Raw genomic sequence first — 19,012 nt, 5'->3', positions numbered from 1 at the left:
GAGTTGCAGAGAAATATCAGAATGCACCAGCAGAGGGATTTATTTCAGGCAGGAATTCCTATATTATTGAAATCTTTATCTCTACAATCAGACTTTAGTGTATGGTATCAACAGAAATATGAGCAGCAAAAAAAAATCAGTCATACAGTAAGAGGTGGGATGAGGTAGAGGGTTTATAAAATATCAAGTCAGACTGTGTGTTTTACTGACTGAAGAGTAGCCATGTGGACTATTAGCCAGCCATGGTCATCAAATCTACTGTAAGATGGAGCTGTTGTGGAAGGAAGTTGTGGAAGGAAGTGACTGAATCCATAACCTTTGGTTTGAATAGAATGGAGAGATGAGAAGCAGTGGAGGATGATGGTATCTCATGAGGCAAGGGAGGAGAGAAGTTCTCTTTAGAGGAGAATGGGAAAAGGGAACCAGGTATCACAGGGAATAGAGGACCCTGCTGGGGAGGTGGAAAGAGAGGGAGAGGGAGGATAAAGGATAGTGGCTCTTCCCTGAGGAGAAGTGAGAATATTTGATAGGGAGAGGAGGAGACAAGACAGAACCTCAGTGTGAAGGGAGGAGACAAGGCAGCATCTCACTGTGAAGGAGAAGAGGCAAGGAAGTATCTCAGAACGATGGGGAGAAGGTAAGGCAGCATCTCAGTGTGAAGGGGAGGAGACAAGGAGGCAGCTCTGTGATGGGACATGGGAAGGATCGGGAGGGAGATACCTCATGGGGGCCAGGATGATCTGGTTCAGTAGGCTTCGATGCAACCTCTTGGCCACTTTCAGGCCTGTCCACTCCACAGTGACAGATGTGATCAGACACAGTACGATTCCCAGACTGCACAGAACTGTAAATACCATGGCATAGACCCTGTGGTCAAAGGAGCAATCCTGTGAGGATCAAAAACATGAAAAGGGTATCTCAGAATCTTCCTGCAAAGGGCCGACCCACAGGCCCACTGTTTCATATCCTCCTTTGCACAACATTTTGGTCACTTTATTTTTTTAAAGAGAAAAATTCCAAAGTGTTTTCCAGAATGTTTCGACCAATTCACAACTTCACCAACATTGTGTTAGTGTGTCTAGCCCTATTTCCACTTTTGCCAGTTTGCTGGCATTTCATACCCCAGGGCACCCGTGGCCCTCCCTGGTTTTCTGGGCTTTCTAGTCCGTTTAAAGTTACCTCACTGAAAGAGCAGTTCCTTGTCGCTGGGCCCAGGGCCAGGGCACTATCCGTCCAGTTGGCCAGGCAGTAGTCTATGGCAACCAGGACAATGTGCTTGAGTAGCTGTGAGAAGAACAGCAGGGGCAGAAGCAGCACACCAGCTGTGGACAGGTACTTGGCACAGGCTTGCCATGGTATCTTCGCTCGCTGGTGCAGCAGAGAGGACAGGTTGTCTTCCTCTTCACTCTCTGCCATTTCCTCTGTGAGGAGTAGGGATGATCTTACCATCACCTCATGTTAGCATGGCTCTATATCTCTCAGTTTTGTATCTGCTATCTCATTTGATCCAATCTAATCTTCCCAATACTGCCCTGGGAGCTGGATTTGGCTAGGGAGTTTTAACCCTGTTTTATAGATGGATGACAATATAGTGGCAGAACTGAGCATGGGACCCAGCTTTCTGGACTTAAGTCTACATCCCCTTCACTCTTAAGTTCCCAGCACCTCAGTGCGTGGGCCATACCAGCCACCCCTTTAGGCACAGGCCTCTCCTCCTCCTCCTTTGCAATTCTAGTCACTGTGGGAATGAGAAAATCCTGGAAAAATCAAATGCCTATCCCTTAGCGTGTGAGGTTAATCCCTACTCACAGATCCAGCAAGAGACTCTTAGCATGCAGAGACATTGGGCTCATCCCAGTTGCACTTTAATTGCAAGGCACTGTCTCCCTAGGACCTTAAAACCTCAGGCTTGTTGCCCCTTAGAGTCCCCAAGTTCTAGACATGGTCCCTCTGTTAGGTCCTTAATTCTATGACTGATTCCCAAAGTGGTCTCAGTTCCCAGGCCACCCTACTCTAAGGACGTCAGGCCTCCAACCTCCACTTCGCTGGCAGAGACAAGGGCCACCCATCCTATTTCTAGCTCAGCCACGTTTTTGAGGTTGGGGAACTGGCCCTGAGAGCTGGGAAGCAAAGCTACTTCACCTTCCTCCTCTTCCTCATCCAGCAGGAGCCCATCCCGGGAGGACATGGCCCTGGGCAGACCTTTTGGAACCTCCATGTTCTTTCTCTCAATGACCACAGTCTCCTGAAAGAGAGCCAGGGAGACAAAACCACTTACTACCAGCTGCTCTTTTTCAAGCCAGGAAGGAATAGGTTGGGGAGGCAAGAAGGAGACAAATCCATGTTCTAGGCCATCTTCTCTTTGCAGCTTTCCCTGTTCTTAGCCTTAGGGGATTTCTGAACTTTCCCAGACACTTTGTACTTAGTATAGTCTAAATTGTTACATGAAAATGTGTATACATGCTTGATCTCCATTCTAGACTCTAGAGAACAGGGACCGTGTCTTTTCTACACTTTCTTTCTCTTCCAACTTGATACCATAGTAGGGATGGAATAAGTTCTTTATTTTATTGAAATGAATCAGGATCGAATTGAATTAATGGAATAAAGTTCTGGCCTATATAGATCCATTGGAAAAGTCTTAAGGGACAGAAGACCCAGTTTCAAATATTGGTTTTTATGTTTCTTAGCAGTGTGATCCAAGGCCAGTCATTTCTATATGAACTTCAGTTTCATGATCTGTAAAATAGAGGAAAGTTATCCCATATATAATCTGGCTGTGCATAGTTATTTGCATGTTATTTCCTCCCTTAAACTGAACTCCTTGAGAGAGCAGAGACTGGTTTTTGTCATTTTTTGAGAGGGTGGGATTTCCAGTGCTTAGCATATCATCTTGCATGTAGTAATTCCTTAATAAACATTTGTTGACTGATTTACTGACTACCTACCTCTTGGGATATTATAAGAAGAATGCTTTACAAACCCTAAGGTATTATATAAATGTGAAGTATTATTAGTATTCAATATTAAGTATATTCTATTGTAAAAGGGGTTCATGGGTAGAGGGAAAGGCATAAGTAATAAAAATGTCCAAATAAAGGCTCATCTCTGGGAAGGTTATTAGATAGAATCAACAATTGACCCTATTTTATAATAATTATTAATGCAACACATAATATAATAATAAAATATATAATACTAATATTTTATAAAAAACAACAATTATTTAGGGTTACTTAGGTCTTTAAGAGGTGGCTAGAAGCCAATAGTCCAGGGCCATCTGGGGAAACTCGATTTCCCATCTTCTTGTTTGTATATATCATAACAAAGAGCATTCATCAGACTGGTTGCTGCCTCACTAGCCCTCTCTAGGAAACTGAAAATAAGTTGAATTTCTTTGGGAACATAGGGATGGCCGTGGAGGGTTCATCTGAATCACTAGAGCTTCCTGCTTTTCTCTCCTGCTTCAATTTGAAAGGAATTAATGGTGACAAAGAAAATGAAAAAAGTTTTTTCAAGGAAGAAGTATAAACGATTAACAACCATAGGACATATTTTGCTAGATCATTAATAATGAGACAAATGCCATTCAAAATGATTCTGAAATTTCCCTTTGTATTTAGCAAATTAACAAAAAGATATCAAAAGCTGGAAATAGTATTAGAAAGGCTGTGGCAAGCTAGGCACATTAATATACTGTTGGGAAAGCTGTGAATTGGTCCAACCATTCCGAAAAACAATTTAGAATTTTGCTAAAAAACAAAGTGATAGAAATACTTTGTGACCTTTAAAATAAGCCCTAAAGAGGTCAATGATAAAAAGAAAAGTTTCCTATACACTGAAATCTTCATAGGACTTTTTGCGGATGTAAAGAACTGGAAACAAAGTAGCTATCCATTGGTTTTGGAATGATGGAATAAATGATGGCAATTACTATGGAAGAAAAAAGTGAAAATGAAGAATTCAGAGAAGCAGGAAATACTTTAAAAAACTGATACAAAGTGAAGTAAGAAAACCAATATACATAATGATTACTACAATGAAAGAATGAAAAATTAAAACTGAATTTAAAATGTAATCTATGTAGTTATAATGACCCCAGAAGTTGAGAAAATGCATCACTTTTTCTTATTTGTAGATATTGGGGACAGTGGACAGAGAATTCTAGTTGGTTTTGTTGAACTACCTTCCTCCCCATCCCCACTTCTTTCTTTAAAAATTTTGGTTATTAGAGATGGTTTGCTGGATGAAGGAGGGGGATGGATATAATGTGAAATGAAGGTGATCTAAAAACAAAAGATAATAGATAAAAATGAAAAAGAGGAGCCAATGGTTATCCAGGCAAGGGATATAAGGATCTTAAAGTTATTATTTTTTCAATATTGTTCTTCACTGGGCCAATGGTTCAGGCACCTCAAAAATGCCAGATGAAGCCCATCCAGTCTCTAATGGGGCACTGAGAAGGGAGGTGCCTCCTTATCTTGCCTCAGGGTTTTTGGGCCCACTTCCCAGCTGGTTTGCAACTCACTGAGAACACTGACTTCATTTTCTATGAGCCCCCTGGGTCAAGGAGGAAGGTGTCTAGCTCTCATCAAAACAAAGCAAACTAGGAAATGGTTGGGTCTTACTCCCCTTGGTGGGGGACTGAGGGAGCTGAAAACCCCAGATGTCCGAGGTCCCTAGATTCCACCTTCTCCAGCTCTTGGTCCTGTCGGTTCATGAGTGTCTTCCATTGTTCAAATAGCTGAGACTCGGACATCTGGATATCCTTGAGTGTCCCTTCCCGCTGGATGGTGCCATCTTTCATAGCAATGATCTGGGAAAACAAGGATACAAGTTGTCTTCTTACTGTCCTTGGAGAGGAAGAAGGGACACAGGTGTGGATAGTGAAGGGAGAGGGTCCTTGACTGAGAAGCTGCCCTTCAAGGTTTCACAGCAGCAGACTTGGTCTATTGTAGCTACCAAGGTGCTGCTTTCTCCCTCCCCCTTTGGATTCTTCCTGTTTACAATTCATGGAAATTGCATTACAGTCTAATTTCATTAAATAGGGTTCCCCATTCAGAGTTTATAGAAACTCAGGGCATCGCTTTGGACTTGATCCTTGTCTTATCTAAGGGAAAAAAGAGGAAATGAGTGCTCAAAGTCAGATGAAGGGGAAACATCTGATTTCCTTAAGAAGCCACTTTCACTACAAGGGATGCTTCTTAGGGCAAGGGAGGAGAGAAGGATATGTTTGGGAATGAAAGTGATATATAAAAAAACCTTAATATACATTTTTTAAAAAAGGAAAGCAAGCTGTTTTTTAAAGAACTTTTAAAAATGTCAGCCCTGTTCATTTACATAGACTTAATATACTTTAAAGGCTGGGACTCATGTCCTCGTTGTTGTGGGCACTCTGTTTCCTTGTACAGATTGCAGCCTATTTAATTCTCATCTGGTGTGATTCTCTGCTGCACTCCATAAAGCCTCCAAAAGGGAGATAAGCATTATTCTAGAGATGTTCCTCCAGGTCTTTTAATATCTCATGACTATAGAAATCAAATGCTGTGTTATTGTGGTAATCAAGAAGCACGACCCTTGAGAAGAGTTGAGAAAATGAACCTCTCTCCCTTCTTTATAGAGGTAGTAGATGACAAATGTGAAATATTGCAAATAATATCAGTCTTAGTTGATGTATTGATTGCTTCTGCTAAAATGCTTTTCTTTTTCTTTTTTAGTTCTTTCTTATGAGGGGTGGTTCACTGCATAGGGGAGCGCGGACGTATACATGGAAACAAAAATAATCTAAAGACAAATGACAGCAATACATGGAAAAAGCTTGGAGCTTCTTGGATACCAGTTTAGCTTTCAAGATGCTTATTTAATATTCCTTAATCTTATTATATAATTGGACCATTTCCTTTTCTGTTTTAATATTTCCTTAACAATGTGCCTCAAATTACTTTTTTGCATCTGATAAATCATTGGTAATATAGTTAGAATAATAACAGATATACATGAACAGTTAAAAATTTCCAAACAATGTGTTTCCTACACATTATTACACTTGAACTTCCCAACAACCCTGTGAAGCAGACTCTGTAGGTAATATATCTATATAACAAATGAAGAAATTGAGGTTCTGACAGATTAAATGACTTACACGTGGGTCACAAAATTAGTGTCAGAGGCATATTGACCTCAGGTCCAGCTCTCAGAGTATTCTGGAGTTTAATATGGACGCTTGTTGAGTGACTGATTACAATCAATACCTCTCACTCTCACTTTTGCCTTTGGTGAATTTGCCATTTTGCTGGTTATGATTAATATGAAGATATTCTTACCTAAACTAGATCTAGTGAGATTTCTACCAGCACTTGACACAAATTTATTAGCTGTTGTTTTTGTCATTGTTTCTGCCTGAAAGCCATAGGAAATCCATGTTTTTTTGAAAATAGTCTACAAAATGGAAGGAAGAGAAGATTGGAGGGAGCCACAGCTTGGAGGCTAAGGGACCTGAATCCTGGTATTGGACTTATAACTCTCTGTCTGACCTTTGGAAAAAATCACATTGCCCAGTGGTTTTTGAAAGTATAGTCCAGAGAATCCCAGGAGTCTCTGAAATCTTTTTAAGAGAATCTACAAATTTAAAATTAGTTTTTATTTCTAATATGGTAATTATGTATAACTACAATCCACATCAACGAAAACTCTTTGGACAGATCCTCAATAATTTTTCATAGTATGAAGAATCGAGAACAAAAGTTCGAGTACAACTGCCTTAGCCCCCTAGGCTTTCAACTCCTATCATTTTTTTTTGCTGAAGCAGTTGTGGTTAAGTGACTTGCTTAAGGTCACACAGCCAGGAGGTGTTAAGTGTCTGAGGCCAGATTTGAATTCAGGTCCTCCTGACTCCAGGGCTGGTGCTCCATCCACTGCACCCTGTAGCTGCCCATCAGTATGGATCTTAATTGTTGTTAACTCCTTTTCCCCTCTCCTTCCCCTTCTTTTCCCTAATGCCCTAAACCAATCATCCTTAATGCCTATCAGCCAGGCTCTCACCCAGTCTGCATGGGGCAGATACTGCAGCTTGTGGGTCACTAGAACCACAGTCCTCTTGTCCTCTCGGAGCAACTCAAGAATCCCAGCCTGCATTAAGTGGTCACTCAGATGGATGTCCAGGGCTGAGAATGGATCATCCTGAGCAGAAGAAAGAGAGATTAGACAGGAACTTGTAAAGTGAACATATAATGGTAACAATAATAATGGTGCTATCATTATGGCATTAATAATGGGTAATAGTAATTATGGAATTAATTATTGTAATAATAATCATGTGCCTCCTATTAATTATATTATTATTTATGGTGGTAATAATAATTATTACTACAGTAATAATAATTGAAATACTACCATTTCTAGACCTTAGCTACTTAGCTATATGAGCTTGGTAAAGTTGCTTCACTTCTAAGTACCTTGGATTAGAGTTTTTAATTTGTAAAATGGGTATAAAACTTATACTACCATCTCACAAAGCTGCTCTGAGGACCAAAAAAGCTATCTGTAAAAGTGTTTATAGGTTGCTTATCACAATTGAAACATAGGGTGGTAGTGTAATTAACATCCTTCTCATTTTTAAGCTTTATCAGGCAATAATCACCTTTTCTGTTCCCATCATGTGCAGGGTGGGAAAGGTAGGGTAAAATTGTTTGTTAGAACTTGTTTTACTTGCCCTTATCCTGTACTCCCTCCCTCTTTCCCTCTTTCCCTCTTTCCTACCCTCTTCCAGTCTAAATCTTAGACTTGGGAATCAAAAAACCCAATAAAGAATCCTGCCTTTTTAACATTAGTTGTATCACCATTGCAGAGTCACCACCTCTCTGAGTCTCATCTGCAAAATGGGGCTATCATAACATTTCCCACTACGAACCTGTGCTGGTAAAATGTATAGTCATGCAGAACAGTGTACATGGGCATGAACAGTGTAATGGGATGAGTGTGGATGAAGGGGGTCACCGGGGAGATGAGTAGGCAAACTTACCAAGAACACAACATTGGTGTGCTGGTACAGTGCCCGGGCCACGCTGATACGCTGACGCTGACCTCCTGACAGGTTGATGCCCTGGTACCAATGGAGAGCAACTGATGAGTGTCATTGTCCTCTCCCTGGGCTATGTCCTAGAGATTGAAGTCTGAGTGTGGAGGGACCCATCTATGCCCAAAGCAAGGGAAGTTCTAAATTATTTTCCCCCTTGTCTAACTTCATTCCTGATCTTATCAAGATATTGCCAGTCCCAAAGCTTTGGATGGATTTTGAAGCAGGCACAAAACAACTATACTGTCTATACTCATTGTCTACACTTTAACGCCTAATCCCTTTACTATCTGAGAAAATTTTAAATTATATGGAATTGGTCAGAATAAAGGAATTGGGACTATTTTCTTTGAGAAGGAAGGGTTGGAGGCAAGGCTGGTGTGGTCTTTGAGTCTGAATAGCAAATAGGGATCATATCATATCTATTTTCCACATGAAAGGCAACATAGGTGGGAAAAGGTCACTGGATTTAGATTCAGGATTCCTGGCTTCCAGTCTTGGTTTTTTTTACTTCTACATGATCCTTAACATGTCAGTTAACCTCGTTGGACCTCAGTTTTCTCATCTGTAAAATAGGCTTGAAAATACTTTCACTATGTACCTCACAAAGGTGAGGAAAGAGCTTTTAGTTGTTGCCAGTACTGCTATAATAATCATGATCATGGGACAGACTTTGGCTGCAGCAGAATAGATTTGGGTTAGGTTCAAGGAATTTTCAGATAGTAAGATTGGTCAAAGGATGGATAAGATGAGCACTTCTCTTGATATTCTCCAAGCTAGCCACTTCCTGACAAATTCACCCTAGAAATTCTCAGCATAGCCCAGGGTTCTTGGCAATGGTTTTTGACCCCAAGGAAGTGAGCACTTTAGTACCCACTAACTGGATCTCTGAAAATGAATTGGGATGGGGTGAGGATAGGCAGCCAGACTTCTGGGAAGGACCATTTTGAAAATGAGCTCTGAGACCCTCAATACCCTTGACCAGACTTCTTAAATTTTTCCCACTTATGACCCCTTTTCGCCCAAGAAATTTTTATGTGACTCTGGGTATAGAGGTATGCAAATTAAACATTTACTGAGAATAAATCATAATTCAGTTATGAGACCCCATAGGGGATTACTAACCACAATTTAAGAAGATGGGGCTAGAAGAGAGCTACTAACCCGCTCCCCAATCTGGGTCTGGTCTCCGTGGGGCAGGATGTCGATATCAGGCTGGAGAGAACAGGCATCAATGACAGCCTTATACCTGTGGGGGGATAGAGGGGGGGGTATAGTTCAGCCCAAGAGTGTCTGCCATGAATTGTAGAGAGTCATTACCTCGAAGAGGGATTTGGGATTGGAGAGATTGTCATGGACACAGATGGCTTAACGAGTCTTTCCAGCTTGGGAGAACAAACACCATCTGATTCAGGAAACCGCCTGGGGTTAGCACCTTACTCAGGCTTATAACTGGGCTAGTTAAATATTTAAGGAGTTAAATTGGATGGGAACATACACAGTGACCCAGCAACAATGGGTCTTTACATGTCAGAGAGAGGGAAAAACTCAGACAAAACTCCCCAGCCCTCCAGTCTGTCTGGTGTAATAACTTCCGATGCTGGCTATTAAATATTTACTTAGCTCTCCCACCTCAGAAGAGTCTTCTACACTGACCTGGAGGAGAAGGCAGGAGGCAAGAGCTCAGACCTACTTCCTTGCCTTGCTATAGACACAACATCAGATTGGACAGCTCTCCATTTGTCCTGTCCCCTTCCCTCCTCTTCCCATCCCCAGAGGATTCCGGATATCCAAAGTGAAATTGTATTCGAAGGGATTTCCAAAAAAAAAAAAAAAAAAAACCAAACCAAAAAAAAACCAAACCATCCAAAAAATTCTCAAATCTCTGCCCAGATCTAGAATTAAGGAGTTAAATCGGATGGGAAGATACACAGTGACCTAGCAATGGTGTTGAGAACAGCCTTCTCTGAATGTATAGACCATTGTCAGAGGATGCAATTAAAAATAGCCTGATTGGGGGAGAGTTAGGGCTGGATTCTTGAGTAGTGGAGAATGGAGATGGTGGTACTGTAGGAGTGGAGAGTAAGGGGAGATAGGCCCGGCTACTCACCCATCTGGTAATGATTCCACTAGCCCCTTACCTCCCACCATGAGGGAGAAGCTTTTACCGTTGTTTGTTGAAGGGGCTTTCAAATGTAATGTTCTCCTCCACTGTGGCATTAAGCAACCAAGGTTTCTGGGAGGCGTAGGCCACTGGACCCCTCTTTCTGAAAAAGAAGGTCATGGAGGGGCTTCGGTGAGTGCTTCTAATATTATTATCCCAGGCTAGCCTTACATGGGTCCCCAGAGTGTCATCTCTATCAACTTATTGAAGCTCCCCCCAATCTACTCTTAAAAGATCATTCTTTTGTGCTTTCTAGAATTCCTTCCTTCCTTCCTTCCTTCCTTCCTTCCTTCCTTCCTTCCTTCCTTCCTTCCTTCCTTCCTTCCTTCCTTCCTTCCTTCCTTCCTTCCTTCCTTCCTTCCTTCCTCCCTCCCTTCCTTCCTCCCTTCCTTCTTTCCTTCCTTCCTTTTCCTTCCCTTCCTTCCTTCCTTCCTTTCCTTCCTTCCTCCCTTCCCTTCCTTCCTTCCTCCCTCCCTCCCTCCCTCCCTCCCTCCCTCTCTCCCTTCCTTCCTTCCTTCCTTCCTTCCTTCCTTCCTTCCTTCCTTCCTTCCTTCCTTCCTTCCTTCCTTCCTTCCTTCCTTCCTTCCTTCCTTCCTTCCCTCCCTCCCTCCCTCCCTCTCTCTCCTTCCTTCCTTCCTTCCTTCCTTCCTTCCTTCCTTCCTTCCTTCCTTCCTTCCTTCCTTCCTTCCTTCCTTCCTTCCTTCCTTCCTTCCTTCCTTCCTTCCTTCCTTCCTTCCTTCCTTCCTTTCTCACTAGGACCATAAGGGACCCTAATGCTGTGCACCTCTTAATATCTCAAGGATGAGAGCATAGTGACCCCTTCAGATACCTTCTGAACAGGAATAGACCACTGAGGACAGATTGTTTGCAAGCTCCTTCCCCACAATGTGATTGAGCCCTTATTCTCTAGGTCTCTTTCTCAGGTAGGATCACAAGTTTCTCAGATACAAGGTTACATTCCCAGATAGTTTTAATGAATGTTTGTTTTCAATCATAGTTCATTAGAGCACTGAGAAGGATGAGAAATCCAAGAGCACCCACTAGCTACATCCAGAACCCTAACTTGCACCGGACACTAAAGCTCATCTCCCTGCCTCAATTTTCAGAAACTGTAACTATGTCAGAGATGTTTGCCTTCCAGTGTTCTATGAAGACAGTCTTGGGATCACCTGGGAAGGAGGGGAAGAAGAAGGCAGGAGTAAAAACCTTTGATGCTCGTTCCCATGAGATGTAAGAACTGAATACCTGATATCCGTGCCAACATTTGGTTCCCTCTCTGGGCTGTGGTAAAGGGAAAGAGAGACATCATTTAGTTTTTACAAAAGTGATCACACTGCTCCAAGAATATGCAACTCACCCCAACTGAAAAACAACTCCATTTTTATCCTAGCCTGGAAGCCTGTACACAGATACCAACCGGCCTCATGGGAAAATCTATTCAAATACTCTGAGCCACATTTTCATCCTGGTCCCTTCTGCCCCAGGGTTCACTGATTTAGGGCAAGAGAAAAATATCCTCTTAATTTGGGGAAATATGTGAGGAAAAGTACTAGCAGGTTACAGATTGTGTGTGTGTGTGTGTGTGTGTGTGTGTGTGTGAGAGAGAGAGAGAGAGAGAGACAGAGAGAGAGAGAGAGAGAGAGAGAGAGAGAGAGAGAGAGAGACAGAGAGAGACAGAGAGAGACAGAGAGAGAGACAGACAGAGAGAGACAGAGACAGAGACAAAGAGAGACAGAGACAGAGACAGAGAGAGAGAGACAGAGAGAGAGACAGAGACAGAGAGAGAGAGACAGAGACAGAGAGAGAGAGACAGAGAGAGAGACAGAGACAGAGAGAGAGAGACAGAGAGAGACAGAGAGAGAGAGAAAGACAGAGAGAGACAGAGACAGAGACAGAAATGAAGATAGAGACACATATACACAGAGAGACACACAGAGACATATACACAAATATAGAGACAAAGCACACACACACACATACAAAGAATCAGACACACAGACACAGAGACAGACACACAAAGAGAAACAGTGACACACACACAAAAGAGACAGAGTGACAGACACATACATACAGACAGAGACAAAGTAGCAATTGTCCGAAGTTGCCTCCAGAATACCTTCTGGGTTTCTTTTCCACAACATTCATGTTCCATACCTGGAGTCCTCGCCGGTGTCACTGTCTGGAAAGCTATAATACCGCAAACAGAAAGCAGAGAGACTTTGGTTACTTGCCATGCAAAGCACTTAGTCTCTGGGATGAGCAGCTTTTACTGACTCTTCCCAGCTCTGGTTTCTCCTTCCAAGGACTCTGGAGAGAGGGAGGGAAGACGGGTACTTGCAATGACTAGAATCTGCTCTGGAAGAATGAGGATGCCAAGAAACTCTCTGGAAACCATTATTATGGAGGACTTGATTTGGGACTAATGATTGGGACAGGAAGTAATCCACTTTTGTGTGTGTCATCCAGCACAGAGCAGATCTACAAGGTGTCCCCAAAGTCTTAGTGCAGCTGTAAAGTCATAGGGACCAAGTCCAATCATTTTTATGAATAAGAAAACTGAGGGGACAGAATTGGCTCAAGGTCATACAGCAAGCCAGTGGTCAAGCAAAGATAGAAGTCAGTCCTTCTCACCTCTTTTTTTGAGACTTAGTCTCCTTATGTCACCTAGGCTGGACGTTCAGTGGCCAGTTAGGGCACAAGTCCCACTAATGGATTGATTTGGAAGCCTTTGTTTGTCCTAATTTCCTAGCCTGGGAGGGTTCATCCTCTCTTGGGCAGCCTGGTGGCCCTATACTCCTGGGGATTCACCACAGTAAGTAGGAGACTTGGCAGGGACACTGTATCAGAACACCCAAACTCAAGAGATCCACCAGCCTGGCCTCCCTCAGTGCTAAGGATTACAGTAGTGGACAACCACACTTGGTTTGTCTCAATCCATGGCTCTTGACCACCTCTGTCGCTCCTTCTTTCCTTCCCTCCTTTTCTTTTTTCTTTCTGCTTTCTTTCCCTCCCCCTCCCTCCCTCCCTCCCTCCCTCCTCCCTCCCTCCTCCCTCCCTCTCCTCCCTTCCTTCCTTCCTTCCTTCCTTCCTTCCTTCCTTCCTTCCTTCCTTCCTTCCTTCCTTCCTTCCTTCCTTCCTTCCTTCCTTCCTTCCTTCCTTCCTTCCTTCCTTCCTTCCTTCCTTCCTTCCTTCCTTCTTTCCTTCCTTCTTCTTTCTTTTCTTTTCTTTTCTTTTCTTTTCTTTTCTTTCTCCTCCCAGACTGACAACTCTTTCCAGCAGGCCAGATAGAATTCCACATAGTCCCCCTTATAGCTACTGACCTATTAGGACCAGCAGAGGCCTGGAGCAGAAGTCAGCAGGCTGGGAGTGTTTTTGAGGACTGAGAGTTTTGATTTTGTGAATAATTTGCAAGCATATGTATGATTGCATAATTTTCTGTAAAATAATAATAATAAATGTAATTTGTACAGTGATTCATGGTTTGCCAGTTGCTTACTTGTGTTATTTTATTTGATTCTTACAACAGATCTGTTAGACAGTTGTCAAGTTCTGAGAGGTTAAGTGATTGATTGTTCCAGAGTGCCTAAGGACTGGGACAGTTTTCTAACTCAGATCATCCTAATTCTATGTCTAGCATGCTCTTCATTTACCTAACTACCATACCAGTTTTGCCATTACCCTGGTAAAATCCATATTTACTGGCTCCTTCCCCAGTCCCAAGAAGAAGCACCGAGTCTGCCCAGTGGCTAGTCCGGGAAAAGTTTCTATTTTTATGAATACTAAGGGACTTGTTTTGCCTCAGATGGCAACAGCTGTTTCCAGACACCCATCATTAACGGCTTATCAAACATTATCCCACAAATATCCTCAACAGGCTAGAGTGATGAAATCAAACAGAGAAAAATAGTCCTAGTCTAGGCTCTGCCAAAAACCAAATATCAAACAACTAGCCTCCCTCCCTTCACAACTAACCCTGGTTACATAAGGCTAGGAGGGGAGGGACAAGGCCAGGCAAGAGTTTTTATGAGAAAGACCTGGATGGGGGAGTGGGGGTCTTCATAGGTTTTCATAGCAGCACAAATGCTCTCAACACACCAAAAAACCAAGGTGACCTTGACCAGTATTAATGACCTTCATGTCCCAAATGTGGAAGGCAATAATACCACTGCCTATTGCTCTGGTCAGATGACATCTAGAATACCATGTTCAGTTTCTGGGGATCAGTTTTTAAGGACATTGCTAAGCTTGAATGCTTCCAGAAAAGGGTCCTGCAGAGGACAAGGCTGGAGATGATGTCATCTGAGGACCGGTTGAAATAAATGGGAATATTTAGATCGAAGATGACTCGGGGAGGACATAATTGCAGAAGGAAGGAAGAAAATATTTATCCAGCATCTGTTGATGCAGAGAGACTGAGCTAAGTGCTTTACAAATAAGATCTCATTTATACTTTATAATGAGCCTGGAAAGTAGGGACTTATCCTCATTCTACAGTTGAGGAAATTGAGGCAGACAGAGGTTAAGTGACTTGCTCAGGATCACATCGTAAATAGCTGAGGCTGGATATGAAATTAGATCTTCTTGATTCCAGATCCATTGATCTATTCACTTCACCACCTAGCTGTATCTAGGCTTTGAAAGGCTGCTAGGTTGGGGGCGGGGCGAGATTTGACTTTTGTACCAGAACGTGGAATAATCAGTGCTGCATAGAGGCAGATGGAATAACTTCCTAAGGATGAGAAGAACTGTTCAAAATTAATATGTCACAAGGGAGTGAATTCTTCATCACTAGAGATCTTTAAGGGAAGATTTGTTTGGAAAATATTCAGGTATGGATAATTCTCACTCAGATTCTGTGTTTCTCATTGCAGATGTTTGAAGAGATGATGGATGACTATTACACGTTTCTGATTCGCTTATGATCGCTAACTCAGCCTGCTGAATGCAGACACTCAGGTGGCATTTTGTGGAACTCGCCCAGCAAGCATGGCTCATGTTGTTGGGCAATGCAGTCTTGTCTGCCACACCACCAAATTGTAAGCTCCCCGATGGCCATCTTTGGGTTATTGTTCACGAGGCTCAGCTCAGCCAGTATTGGAGTGCTTCTTTCCAAATCTGTTTCTCTTTCTGCTCCCCAGGCATCCTCAGCTGTTTTATTGCTTTGTTCCACCCCATTCTCCTCCATAGATTCTGGGCTGTTGCTGGCTGACTGATTTTGACATCATGGCACTTGATATAATAGGGCACTTGGATCAGGAAGAGCTGAATTCAGATCTTGCCTCAAATGCTAGCTATATGACCCTGAATACGACATTTAACCTTTCTGTGCCTCAGTTTCCTCACCTGTAAAAAACAAAAGGCATTTGGACTCAATGCTCCAGCACTAAATTTATAATTCCATGAATGTGCTCTGGATAGGTCAAATGGTACCCACTGTTTGACATTTTCCTTGTATGAAAATTTGGTTTACCACCAAAAAAGATAGAAGGAAGGAAGAAAGGAAGAAAAAGAGGAAGAAAAGAAAGAAGGAAGAAAGGAAGAAAATAAAGAAAGGCAGGCAGGAAGAGAAAAAGCATTAATTAAGGGCCCAATATATGTTAGGCATTATGCTAAATGCTTCACAAATACCTTATATGATCCTCACAACAATCCTGCATTTTAGGTGCTATCATTATTTCCATTTTATAGTTAAGGTAAGTGAAAAAAAAAAAAACAGGGGTTAAGTGACTTGCTCAGTGTAAGTATCTGAAGCTAGGTACTTTCTGATTATGGTCCAGCACTCTATCCACTACACCACTTGTTTGCCTCTAACACAGATGGCTGAGAAAAAACAGATTGTTCTCTTAGCCTCCTTTTCTATTTGTTCACTGTTGTGAAGCTTTAGGAATGAATCTGACCTTCAGAGCATCTTTGAATGGGAATATTGGGGATAGATCATTATACTCATGAAGATGTGAAATCCGTTGCTGAGGATAATCAGCAAATAAAAACGAAGCTCAGTTGTGATGTTTTACCCAAAGTGGGAGGTAGAATAAAGCAATGCACTGCTAAGGATAATTGGCGAATAAAAATGAAGCTCAATTGTGATGTTTTCTCCCAAATGGGAGGTAGAACTGGGTTCATTCACTTTAGATTTAGGATCTTGCCTTCGAATTATGGGCTGGGACTCTTCCTTAAATGAAATCACTTTGGCTGTCATTGACTGACCAACAATAGATTCCAGAGCAAGTCCCATTGGTCATTGCTTGGGCTTTGATTGGCTCAGACTGATAGCAGTTGTTTCTGTTTTGGCCAGAAATCCTGAAGATTTTCTCCTTCCAGATATATATATATATATATATGTATGTATATATGTAAATGTATATGTTATAAAGGTGTATACACACAATATACACATGTACATATACATTATATACATACATATATATTATATATATAATACACACGTGTTCACACACACAGCTATATTAACTAGATAAAAGAACCCATTCTCTGGCTTATTTCTTACCTAGCCTTAATCACTGAATGAGTGTTGCCTCAGTCAAAGTGAGACTTGTTAAAGACCTTAGCTGTGTCCAGAGCCATCTCTAGTCATCTTGATCTCTATCTGGTCAGATGCTCTGGAGGACAAAGTGGAGCTGGTGATTTTGCACAGCCCTCCCTCACTTAAATTCAATTCACTTGCAAGTCATACTGTCACCTCCCTGATGTCATGGTTCTGTTTGAGAATGAAGGACAAATAACTACAATAACATGGAACTGATTGGGTTATCATCAATCGAGATTTAGTACAAGGATCAGAGGCATATCTCCTTTCTGCCTATGTGGGCATGGTGGTACATATCTGTAGGCTCAGGAACCCAGGTTGATGCTGCCTGATCTCTTGAGCTTGAGAGTTCAACAGTGGGCTCTGCAGATTGGGTGTTCACACTAAATATGGAGGCAATCTAGTGAGCCTTTGGGTCCCGAGATCCTGCTAGGGAGGGACAAAATCAGCTCAGGTTGGGAAATGAATAGGTCAAATCCTGGGACTACTGATGGGCAGGATTGGCTGATGAATAGCCCTGGAATTTCCAGCCTGAGTGATTAGAAAGAACCAGTCTTAAAAACTAAAATTAGATATATGGAGCTAGAAGGAGTTCCAGAGACCAATTCTCCCCATTTTTTAAATGAGGAAACTGAGGACTGGAAGAAATTAAGAGATGCAGAGAGCAGGTCCAAGATTGGCTGGAAGGGCCAAGAGGAAGCTGCCTGGAGCTTCAGGAGATGCAGCTGCGCCAAGAGTAAGTGAATTGTGTGAGTCAGAAAACAGGGCAACTGCTGCGTGAGCAGCACATTAGCTCTCCTGACTTCTCAAGCCTGGCCATCTGCTAACCTGATGCCCCCTGCTTGACTGGGCTCAGGGGAGAAATTAAAAGCCTTCTTTCATTAGAATCAGTAAAAGAAAATCAGACTCTTCATGAAATGAAACAATGGTAAATATCATCCTTGGCACTAAGAAAACCAAGAAAAGGAAGAGAAACTGTCCTGTCAAAATGGTTCCTGACTTTGTGATGGGGTCTGGGTTTGCCAAGGCAGGAGCACTGGCCCTGGAGTTGTCATCTGGGGTACTGGGTTCAAATCTTCCCTTTTCAGTTAACTCTTTGTGATCTTGGACAAGTCAGTTTCTTTCTCTTGGCCTCAGTTTTCTCATCTGTAAAGTGAGGGGCTTGAACAAGATGACCTCTGATCTAGGCAGCTGGGTGGTAAAGTGGATAGAGCAATGGACCTAAAATCAGGTAGACTCAAGTTCAAATCTGGTCTTAAACATTTCCCAGATGGTAGATTCTGAGAAAGGCACTTAACCTTTGTCTGCCTCAGTCTCCTCAGCTGTAAAGTGGGGATGATAATAGTATATATCTCTCAGGATGATTATGAAGATCAAATTTGTAAAGCATTTTTAGCAGTTTGGCAAATAGACACTTTTCAAATGGTCTGTCTTTCTCCCTACCTCCTTCCCTTCCTCCCTACTTCTTTCTTTTTCTTCCTTCCTTCCTTCCTTCCTTCCTTCCTTCCTTCCTTCCTTCCTTCCTTCCTTCCTTCCTTCCTTCCTTCCTTCCTTCCTTCCTTCCTTCCTTCCTTCCTTCCTTCCTTCCTTCCTTCCTTTTTCTTTCTCTTTCTTTCTTTCTTTCTTTCTTTCTTTCTTTCTTTCTTCTTTCTTTCTTTCTTTCTTTCTTTCTTTCTTTCTTTCCTTCCTTCCTTCCTTCCTTCCTTCCTTCCTTCCTTCCTTCCTTCCTTCCTTCCTTCCTTCCTTCCTTCCTTCCTTCCTTCCTCCCTCCCTCTCTCTTTCCTCCTTTCTTTCTTTCTTTCTTTCTTTCTTTCTTTCTTTCTTTCTTTCTTTCTTTCTTTCTTTCTTTCTTTCTTTCTTTCTTTCTTTCTTTCTTTCTTTCTTTCTTTCCTTCTTTCTTTCCTCCTTTCTTTCCTTCTTTCTTTCTTTCTTTCTTTCTTTCTTTCTTTCTTTCTTTCTTTCTTTCTTTCTTTCTTTCTTTCTTTCTTTCTTTCTTTCTTTCTTTCTTTCTTTCTTTCTTTCTCTCTCTCTCTCTCTCTCTCTCTCTCTCTCTTCCTTCCTTCCTTCCTTCCTTCCTTCCTTCCTTCCTTCCTTCCTTCCTTCCTTCTTTCTTCTATCTTTTCTTCCTTCCTTCCTCTCAAATTTAACTCAAACAAGGTCATGAGGGAAATTGGTTGGAAGATATTAAGTCTGGAGAAGAAAAGATTCAGCAGTAAAGTAATAGAAG

General features: G+C 42.1%; 1 protein-coding gene across 1 annotated transcript in view; it reads right to left on the bottom strand.

The window, feature by feature from the left end:
* Nucleotides 1-19,012, bottom strand: part of ABCC8 (ATP binding cassette subfamily C member 8) — a gene marked incomplete in the record, with an annotated part of 117,595 nt that overhangs the window by 23,919 nt on the left and 74,664 nt on the right. Inside the window, 10 exon segments of the mRNA XM_074276771.1 lie at nt 721-887; nt 1,180-1,421; nt 2,143-2,245; nt 4,691-4,816; nt 7,042-7,179; nt 8,021-8,101; nt 9,239-9,323; nt 10,243-10,341; nt 11,484-11,519; nt 12,393-12,425. Coding sequence (XP_074132872.1) covers nt 721-887; nt 1,180-1,421; nt 2,143-2,245; nt 4,691-4,816; nt 7,042-7,179; nt 8,021-8,101; nt 9,239-9,323; nt 10,243-10,341; nt 11,484-11,519; nt 12,393-12,425 — 1,110 coding nt within the window.

This window comes from Sminthopsis crassicaudata, chromosome 6, assembly GCF_048593235.1.
Source record: "Sminthopsis crassicaudata isolate SCR6 chromosome 6, ASM4859323v1, whole genome shotgun sequence".
Taxonomy (NCBI): domain Eukaryota; kingdom Metazoa; phylum Chordata; class Mammalia; order Dasyuromorphia; family Dasyuridae; genus Sminthopsis; species Sminthopsis crassicaudata.
This window is presented reverse-complemented; position numbering and strand designations above follow the sequence as displayed.